We start from the raw sequence: 10,822 nt of genomic DNA, 5'->3' as shown, positions 1-10,822 counted from the left end.
AAAACTAATATAATCATAAACAAATCACAATAAAATATAGATTATTAGGAAATATTTACAATAAAACACATTTGACCTTATGAGAAAACTATATAATATTAGCGAGAGAAACTGATCTAGTCAATCGCGAATGCTAGTGGCAGAGAATGTTGCCAATGCGTAAATTTAAAACATTTTCCAGCAGCAGTCACTGAGTCAGCCAGACAGTGAGGCACACGAAGTGAAGACGAATGTGACGTTAAATTAGATGACACGAACAGTTTAGAACAGTGGATCTTAAACTTTTTTGCTTCGAGCCCCCTCCTAGATCCCACGCCCCCCCAGAACCCAAGCCCCCCCCCCCACCCCCTCATTCAACCCTTGGTTATTATAGAGTGGGAGGGATGGGCAATCGTGTACAAGACGTGTTCAGTTCCTGACCAGACTTTTCTCTCTGACCGCTCTCGCCCCCTCCCCTTGGAATCGCGCCCCCAGTTTAAGAACCACTTTAGAATGTTAAGTAAGAACGAAATAGATCGGTTGGCTGAGTAAAACGAATGCAACATGAGCTGAACAGGTAAGATAAATGAGTAAGATTTGTCTGACAGGTAAGACTGATGAGTAATGAGTAGAACAAGTAAAATAAATTAATAAGATGAGTGTTACAGGAAATATGAGGGAGGGTGTGAGGAGGGGGAAGGGGGTAGTGGCACCAGTCTGGACATGTGGGAGTGAAGGGGAAGAAGGGTAGTTACGGGGGGTGGGAGGAGGGGTGTTGGCACTGGCTGGTGGCACCGTGCCCCGGAGGGCTGCAGGTGTTTTCAGTGCCAATTCTGCCCTGGCCGGCGCCACCACGGAGCAGCACCCGGCTCGATCCTCACACACGGCACCCCCTCCGCCGCCACAACTGCTGACGAAGCTCTCGACGAGTTCTCCGTGTGTGAAGGTCATGTCTAGAGACTGAGGACAAGACCAGAGTGTTGCCACGCCCCGGGGACATATACACTCGAAGGGGACAACCAAACCTCGACCCCTTCTTCAGGATGGTGCCGCCGTACGAAGCTCTTTGTTCTCACGTGACCTTCAGCCACCTGTGGAGAAAACTGTGAACTATTTACATATAACCATCAAGTGTCTTCCTTACGTAAATAAACTTCCTTTGTTAACAAGTGCCTTTGTGATGTTTACGAGTGACCTTATAAGTAAACGAATGCCTATTGTAACGTTAAACAAGTGAACTTAAACAAATGCATTTATTACGGAATCGAGTACTACCTTTGTGATGTGTTCAACAAATAAGGAACGGGGAGAAGGAATTCGACGAAGTGATAAAAACTGAGGGTGCGTGTGGCATTTGTCCAGTGTACAGTGAAGAACAAAAAAGATCAACTCAGGAACTATAGTAACCTGATCTGACGTCATCAAGTAACTGGTGTAAATTAATTGCAAAGTTATGGGGAATGAGAGCCGTGCTGTGTGAGGTCAGGGCTGTGTACTGTGCCTCCACCATAGTATAACCCTTCAAGGGGGACTCCTCGTATACACACACACACACACACATGCCAGTTCCACACACTGAGTCAACAACACGCCACCAACCCTCACGCTGCACCTCCATTTGCCTTGCCAAGAACTCGCCTCTGAACGTCATCTCCTTACTATACACCACCACTGTCTTGTGAGATAACTTAAAACACACACACACTCACTCACACCACCACCTCCTCCATCATCTTTACACACCTGACGAAGAGGCCCTCGTGGTCAACGGTGACCAATGAGGGTGAGTGCGGAGCAAGGCCGAAGGGTGAGGGTCGTCCACGCCCCTGGCCACCTGCTGGACCCCCACTCCTCCCCCACCAGGTAGTTGTGTCCTCTACACTAGTACTGGCACTTTCCTCTTGTGCTGCTCCGACTGCTGTTGACCCCGCTACTGCCACACAAATCATCGCTGCTAAACAAGTAGGAAAGCTTCAACTCTTGTAAATATTTTATCGTTGTTAAGTAGACTAATCATCTCCCCTTGTTGACCCTCGTGACACTACTAAACATGATAGCTTCTGCCGGTGCTTCTGTACTTACTCTGGTAGATGACCCTCACTGAACCTCTTGGGCAGCTGGCGGGTCAAACAGAAAAGAGCACTTCGTGAGGGTTATATAGATTAACACAGCAATTAATCAATGAATCAGTTCCATCCATCCATCCATCCGTGCGTTTGCTATATATTAGGAACTGGAACAAAGCATAATGGATTCTCACTAGACATCATACGTAAGGGTACTGTACATCCCACGAGATTTAAAAAAAAAATATTATCTTGTGTCATTATTAAACAGAATTATGGCCCTGTGGACTTTGTTATGGCGCGGCGGGGAACATGTGGTGACAATATCTCTCTCTCACACAGTTTGGAGAAGTTATTAAACCCTTCATATCTGCAGTGATGATACACCTTATGATCTGTTGTTGCTCTACCCCAGCATCACTTAACCTAACCTAACCCTCCTCAAGTGTTCTTCCAATCCCTTCTTGATCTTTTCCCAAAATCAAGGGACTCTGTAAACACAAACATCAAGGTATTCTGTAAACACAAACATCAAGGTATTCTGTAAACACAAACATCAAGGGACTCTGTAAACACAAACATCAAGGGACTCTGTAAACACAAACATCAAGGGACTCTGTAAACACAAACATCAAGGGACTCTGTAAACACAAACATCAAGGTATTCTGTAAACACAAACATCAAGGTATTCTGTAAACACAAACATCAAGGTATTCTGTAAACACAAACATCAAGGTATCTGTAAACACAAACATCAAGGGACTCTGTAAACACAAACATCAAGGGACTCTGTAAACACAAACATCAAGGGACTCTGTAAACACAAACATCAAGGGACTCTGTATTCTGTAAACACAAACATCAAGGGACTCTGTAAACACAAACATCAAGGGACTCTGTAAACACAAACATCAAGGGACTCTGTAAACACAAACATCAAGGGACTCTGTAAACAAACATCAAGGGACTCTGTAAACACAAACATCAAGGGACTCTGTAAACACAAACATCAAGGGACTCTGTAAACACAAACATCAAGGGACTCTGTAAACACAAACATCAAGGGACTCTGTAAACACAAACATCAAGGGACTCTGTAAACACAAACATCAAGGGACTCTGTAAACACAAACATCAAGGGACTCTGTAAACACAAACATCAAGGGACTCTGTAAACACAAACATCGAGGGACTCTATAAACACAAACATCGAGGGACTCTGTAAACACAAATATCGAGGGACTCTATAAACACAAACATCAAGGGACTCTGTAAACACAAACATCAAGGGACTCTGTAAACACAAACATCAAGGGACCCTGTAGACACAAACATCAAGGGACCCTGTAGACACAAACATCAAGGGACTTTATAAACACAAACCTAGAGATTAATTACCGTAATGCTAACCTAACCTAACCTCTATGGTGACCGTCTTACAACAAGTTTGGGTTAACTTGAATTAGATTAAGATTTAATTTAGGCCAACTAAGGTCAGATTAAAATGAAGTTAGAGTAGCTTGGGTTAGATTAAGTTTAAGTCAGGTTAGCTTGGGTTAGGTTATGTTTAAGTCTGATTAGCTTGGGTTAGGTTATGTTTAAGTCTGGTTAGCTTGGGTTAGGTTATGTTTAAGTCAGGTTAGCTTGATTTAGATTAAGTTTAAGTCAGGTTAGCTTGGGTTAGGTGATGTTTAAGCCAGGTTAGCTTGGGTTAGATTAAGTCTAATTCTGGTTAGCTTAGGATAAGTTTAAGTCTGGTTAGCTTGAGTTAGGTTCTGTTTAAGTCAGGTTAGCTTAGGAAAAGTTTAAGTCTGGTTAGCTTGAGTTAGGCTATGTTTAAGTCAGGTTAGCTTAGGATAAGTTTAAGTCTGGTTAGCTTGGGTTGGGATAAGTTTAAGTCTGGTTTGCTTGGGTTAGGTTAAGTTAGAAGACCCTAACTCTACCAAACCAAACCAAACCTAACCAGTTGTCGGTATTACAGGATGGCTCCGCGTCGTCAGCCGGGGTCCCTATACCAGCAGTGTGTGGGGCGCCTGTCTCACTTCCTGGACGGGTTATGTAGCACTCACGTCCACGCTCCTGACCACCCAGAGCTTGTAGCCGTCGCCTCCTATCTCGACTCCCTGCTTCCGGTACCTCTTCAGGCTTCAATTGGTCAGTGTAATGCCATTAACTAAGGAAACGTTTTCTTTACACACACACACACACACACTAGCATCATTAGTTAACTATATCCCTGTCATGATATAGGCTATAATAATAATAATAATAATAATAATAATAATAATAATATGCTGTGTTAATGGTTGTTAGTACCTTATATAACAGACTACCCACTCGTGTTAATATCTTATGAATGTGTTAAGTAGCTGTTAGGTTAAGTTTGGTTAGGTTTCGAGAAGGTAAGTTTAACATGGACTGGTTCCCTGTCGATCTCATTAAGTATGTCAACAACAGGTATAGTCTGGCAAACGACGGCTCTGATTGGCTGATTCATTAAACACTGTAGTATTTTTCTTAACTCTAAATTACAGTGGTCGCCAAACTCTTCAGCCTCACGGACCAGCGGAGAGTGGAAAAAAAAAAATAGCGTTGCGTTAATCGGAAATTGTAAAATTTTATATAGTAGACCCTCTGTATTTCGTGAGATTGGGACTGGTATTTACAGGGATATATCGATTGTGTGATATATTACTGTACATTAAGGAAGACGAGGGTACAGGACCAGACTAAAAAATAAATAAATCGTACACCAAAGAATGCATTTAAGACGTTCAGTAAACATTGGTTATCTGCACGGGTGTATTGGTTATCTGCACGGGTGTATTGGTTATCTGCACGGGTGCATTGTAGGCGATTATACTTTAATAAATAGTAATTAATTAAGATAAAGCAGAGAGGAGCCCAAGACATTCTATCCACCTGACCGACTTACCAAAGACTAATCGAATCGTCACTTTTGTCATATGCGGATCCGTCTTCCCTCAGGCGTCAGCTGCCACAGATTAAATATAAATTAGATTTTGCAAATTAACTGAGCACAGTATTATTATTATTAATGATCAAGAAGTATAAGATAATTATGTTTTGCTTAGAAACTATAAATAAAATAAGCCATGGTAAAAAATCCAACGGACTGATCAAGTATAATACAATATAAAGTGTACTGTATAATGTACGAAATTTTGTTATAAATACAATTTTCTGCTGCAAATCAGTCTCGTTGCCTGACGTACAAGGTATGTTTAACTAATTTATAACTTGTTGCGTATTTAATGAACTGATCAGTGAAATTTACATGGACGTGATTATTTACGTAAAATATACAGAAATAATCACAATAATCGTGGTTTTAGTTGATGTTAGCAGATATGGAGGAAATATATTACAGCAAGATAGTCGTTGTTTCACTTCAGCCGCGAATCAACCAATCAGACGCCAGACTTGTTTATTTTTTTTTAGATTTATTGAGTGAGATAAACATGAGAAATTACCTAAATTTTTTCGCCTGTCTTGAGAGAGAGAGAGAGAGAGAGAGAGAGAGAGAGAGAGAGAGAGAGAGAGATTTCAAGTCAAGGTGTTTCGATAACATTCTGAGACACAGGTGCGCTTGATGACTGTTCTTGGTGACTGTCACTGGTGACTCACTGGCGACTGTTCCTGGTGACTGTCACTGGTGACTCACTGGTGACTGTTCTTGGTGACTGTCACTGGTGACTCACTGGTGACTGTTCCTGGTGACTGTCACTGGTGACTCATTGTTGACTGTTCCTGGTGACTATTACTGTTGACTGTTCCTGGTGACTGTTGCAGGGAATTTTGTCCTGACCATTGTACTGGTATACAGTATGTGTCAGCTTCTGGGGACCATCTCTGTGGGCCACTTGACTGACGTGTTGCTTCATAATGTTGGTCTTTGTGGATGTTAACTGATGTATATGTTTGTATATTGACAGGTGAGGCTGTGTTGGCCATCAGTGACAGGCTACAGATGACGCCGTCACCGTCACACGTGCGGCTGTTACTGCGGCTGCGGGTGCGGCGGGTCTCCACCAGTGGTTCCGTTGTGCAGTCTGGCGTGCTGGAGACTGCCGATGGAGGCTTTCTGGAGAACTTGTCTTTGTTTTACGCCGGGTGTGGAGACCGAGCCACCAAGCTGTACAACTTCCTGCACACCGCCACTACCCTCACCCACCTCAGCTGCACAGACTTCTGCAACAACCACATGATCGACATCGTGGCCAGGACCTGTGAGCGACTCTACTGCATCGACTTACGAGGCTGTTATGACGTCAACGACGACGGCGTCCTGCGGCTGTGCGGGCTGCAGGACGGCCTGAGGGACAACATCGAGGTGTTGAGTAAGGGCGGCATCCTTCAGCCTACTTCACGCTGTGCTCGCTCCCTCAAGGAGATCAAGTTCTCCATGACCAAAGTGACGGAGGCCGGCGTGGCCGTCATCCTCCTCGTCCTCACCAACATAGAGATCCTTCGCGTCCCGGATATCAAGATGGAGAAAGTGTTCAACTTCCTTCAGACTATCGACCACAAAAATGTTCAGTGTAACTTGAAGGAATTCCATTCTCGTGAGATCCTGAACGAGTTCCAGCTGACGGTGCTGACGAATCTGTGTCCCAACCTGGAGTACATCCAGGTCTCCTTCATCGGTAACTCGGAGATGGACCTGACGCGGCTACAGCAACTCGCTCGTCTACAGAAGCTAAAGCGAGCCAAGTTCGCTGACGTGAACTGCGACGCCCTGGTGTGGTTCTTACAACAAGTGGGGGACAGAATGACACACCTCTTTCTGTACACCTACCACACTCGCTTCTCCCAGCAGAAGTTGAGTATCACCCGCAACCACCTACAGTGTCTGGCCCAGTACTGCCCTTACCTCGAGAGTCTCTGCCTCGATGGTTACCTGCTGGGGGAGGACATCCCTTACCATCTGGCACCCGAAAACATGCATTACTTCAAGGCTCTCCGCTCTCTACAAGTGGCCTCCATGAAGCTCTCCGAGGACGACCTCAAGGTGTTTCTCAACAAGTGTCAGAACATGAGGATCCTGGAGCTGGTGCTGCAGAACCCCCACGTCCTCTACGACCGTCTCATATGTGAACTCCTGGACGCCGGGGTGTGGCAGAACCTGGTCAAGATCCGGGTGCTCAACTCTCCCCTCACCAGCAAGGTGATGCACCGCCTGGTGAAAGAGTGTCCGCTCTTACAGGAGGTCGGCTGCCTCTACAGTTGGCTCGTTTCCAAGGAACAAGTTTCAGAGTTCAAGGAGAACATCAGGCATCAAAATTTTGACATTGAAATTTATTGATGAAATCCTGCGTTGTTTAACAGTGTTACAGAAAGAAGACAAGTGACCGCTGAAACCTGTGCGCCGCCTGCCGGAGCTTCTCTACATGGCTATAAGAGGCGTGGGTCACCCTGGTTCATCTATTGCTGCTGTTTTATCTTCGGGGTTTGCATGTAAGCGAGGCTGCAACTGATGTTACCCGGGCAGTGTTGGTACATAGCTGGAGTGTGAGAGTGAGGGACCCACACACTCTGGACCAGTAACGCTACTTTAACCACCTGTGTGTTGGCCGCCCCAGGACGGACACCCACACACCACCACTTCATGCTCGTGCTTGTAAATTGCACCAAATCTACTGTTTGTTTTGACCTGGAAAGCTTTTATAAACTGACAGACGTGAAACAGTGACCTGATGATGCTTTAAGATGAGTATTTTGCCAGAGAGATTAAGTAAAATGTCTCTATATTTTATATCTATTTTTCCTTACAACCTGTCCCAGCAACTCCCGCCACATCCTTACTCAGCATTTTTTATGTTATTGTAGTTTTTTTGCGGTGTGCTCACCTGCAATGTGGTTAAGAGGACTGCCAAGAGGATATCCGTTGGTGGGGTGCCAGGCGGGTGCCAAGCGTGCCTCCACACCCCCCCCCCCGCCTGATTCCTGGCCTAAAGGGAAGGAGCACGGCTGCTAATTTTGGCCCAGAACACAACAAAGATCATTTACTTGAGAGTTGCAGATAACAGAAAGCTTTAGATTCCTCGCAGACTGTATTTTTTGTTTTAAGTTGGCAGTTGTTACGGTGATGTGGGCGGCCCTTATACTGCCGCCCACTACCACTGCTTCACTCCACGGGAACGTTTGCACCGTGAAAACTGTGTCCTAGAAATGCGAGGAGATTTATTTCACGGGCCATATCACCGGCTCAGAGTCAGCACATTGTTGTTTGTGGGACCTGTGTGTGTAAAAGACGTTAATTGTGTGTGTCGGTCTGAAGATCAAAATGGTACCAACTTTAAACACTGGACTTAAATATGTAGAAAATTCACGTTCTTTGGGTAGATGTTTACATCTCTCCAATACCGCTGAGGTTTTCTTTTAAGTTCAGATGTTCAGTGTTGGTAGGAGACTGATATTTAGACCTACACACACACACGCACATAACAAACGCGTCCTTTTTCACAAACACACACAGCTTCCAAAATAACACCATGCCAGCTCTGAGACTAATTTGTTCCCTAAACCAGTTCATGCTATTATTGATACTCCCTTGTGTGGTGAAGATTCTCGTTCAAAAGTAAATTAATATCAGAGAAATCTTGGGAATTGGTTCGTAGAGCACCGTTGGGGAAACATCAATCCCCAGCATACTGTATACGTAACACTTTCCTGTTGTCGCCATACTTGTGAAATGTTGGAACTTGCATTTTGACTTTGATTTAGAAAGCGTTGTGTAAGAAGTTTGTAATACTGTAGTTTTAAGAGATAATAATAATGTTGAAGATCTGCTCCAGCTGCATAATAAAATGATAATAGTTATAGAAGAGCGAGTTGTTGACATTTCTGTGAGGAGAACGTGACTTATAACGACGGAAAAGTTGGTGGAAGATGAAAAGAAAACAGTTGACTCGGATAGAAAGTGAAGGAAGTATAAGTTGGAAGTTATGGAAAGTTTAAGTACGCATTGATGGAAAGAATAAGTATGGAGTGATGGAAAATGTCAGTACGAAGTTATGGAAAGTGTAAGTACGAAGTTATGAATTTGCCACATTTAAATCTAACTTAAACCGACCGAAATTGTGTCGGTTTGTCTGATTTTTGCATCGATAACACCTACAGTATGTTCTCAAAAACATGTCAACAATTCACAGTAACTTTTAGTTTGTTTACAGTTATTAGCCGGGTGGCGGGCGGAGGTTTTCAATAATCCTCCACAAGAAAGTGTATTATTTATGAGACTTAAAGTAATATACAATAGTCAGGTAATCTTCTTGGAATAGAATTCTGACTTTAAATATATATATCAATTGTCTTCATGTGCAGATTATATATTTGGGTAACTAACTGTTGATCAGTGTCGCGGGCCAGCAGCTCACTGATGGCCATAGAGGCATCATGCACGTCTGCTAAAAGTCAAGAACACGCTAACTAAACTCAACCTAACGTATGTCCTCTCTATGATAGTTAGCTTAAGATGGGTTATGTTAGATTGGTAGGTTTTATCTGTTTTAAGAGTTGGTTTATTAGATTTTCACCAAATATTAAAATCCAAACATACATAGTTTATCAGTTATATGTTGCTATTGGATAAGTAAAACGTTGCTTCCGTGATGTTTGTAGGGAAAAGAAAACGCCAAATAATGGGTAAAAAATAAACCGCGATACTGATCTACAGGTTGCCTTTATATCAAACTGGGTGATACTTTGGTGTCTTATCCTCGTGTTGTCGTCATCCCACGTCACAGTTTCTGGCCAATGGTTTCATATATTTTGGAGGCGTAAGTGTGGTCGCCCCATGACTATAGTTAGGATTCCATTCACGCGTTAGCACTAGCGCCAAAAATAGATGACATTGAAATGTGCACGGTTGTTTCCATTGGCACGGTTTTGTTAGCGTTATGCGTTTGCAGTATACTGTCCATGCCAATCGCTCCCTGTAGCGACTGAAAACGCGTGAATGGAATTATAGCTTTAGGGTCCGTTCGTTAATACAGATGGCAGTGGATCATGACGTCACGTAATATGCAGAAGTATGTTAACCATGTTTCATTCTGGGTGTTATGATGTCTTGTGAGTGTTAAACAAGACTCAAGGATACGTTTGCTCAATGCGCGTGACATTCCCCCTGCCTGCCTGAGGAACACAGCGGACGCCATTACTCAGTACCTGTCTCCCTGGCCGTGTTGTTGACGATGCTCCCGTTCATAGACACAGTTAAGGTGTCTGTGAACGGCACCTCTGTGTATGTTCTTCCTGTGAGTGCGCGTGTACAATACAGTGACACACATCGCTGTTGTTGTCATTATATCCAACATTGTCTTTCAAAAAGTTGTGAATTGTTTCATAATAAATAGTTGATTTTTCCTATGAAAGTCACTTTATTTTGAGCGAACCTTAAAGAGTTATTATTACAAGAGGAATTCAACGCTGATGAATTGAAGTTTTGACTCCATCAGGTCGGTAAGTCTCCAGATGTTTCTTAGAAGTACACGAACACAGTACACAGGCAAACACAAATACACAATATCCGTACACGCTTACAGACACACGCATCCATACTTACATACAGAAACGCCCGCACACATACGCAGACCTTGAGGCAAGTCCTTCACCCCTACTTGATCCTAAGTTACGACAGGTTAGGTTAAAGGCGGCGTCATAATTGCACTTTTTCCATCAAATTTCTCGGTTTCCGTCGTTTATTTCCACGAATTGTAAATTTTTTTAGCTCGTCACGCTGGAACGAAACGTG

At 43.6% G+C, this 10,822-nt stretch overlaps 1 protein-coding gene across 2 annotated transcripts; it reads left to right on the top strand.

Annotated features, from left to right (window-relative positions):
- The first annotated feature begins 798 nt into the window (after positions 1 to 798).
- Positions 799 to 10,437, top strand: LOC121854449. 2 transcript variants are annotated; one of them, XR_006086546.1, is made up of 4 exons: positions 799 to 1,941; positions 4,028 to 4,200; positions 6,003 to 8,335; positions 8,413 to 10,437. XR_006086546.1 is itself a non-coding variant. In XM_042349121.1 (3 exons), the coding sequence occupies exons 2-3, from the start codon at positions 4,029 to 4,031 to the stop codon at positions 7,370 to 7,372; spliced, it is 1,542 nt and encodes a 513-aa protein (XP_042205055.1). In that variant the 5' UTR covers positions 799 to 1,941; position 4,028; the 3' UTR covers positions 7,373 to 10,437. The 2 variants fall into 2 exon arrangements, 1 of the variants encoding a protein (XP_042205055.1); XM_042349121.1 differs by having other exon boundaries at positions 6,003 to 10,437.
- The last annotated feature ends 385 nt before the right edge of the window (positions 10,438 to 10,822 follow it).

The sequence above is a fragment of the Homarus americanus genome, unplaced genomic scaffold, assembly GCF_018991925.1.
Source record: "Homarus americanus isolate GMGI-L3 unplaced genomic scaffold, GMGI_Hamer_2.0 scaffold53225, whole genome shotgun sequence".
Lineage (NCBI taxonomy): Eukaryota > Metazoa > Arthropoda > Malacostraca > Decapoda > Nephropidae > Homarus > Homarus americanus.
The sequence above is the reverse complement of the archived record's forward strand: the minus strand, read 5'-3'. Positions and strand labels throughout refer to the sequence as shown.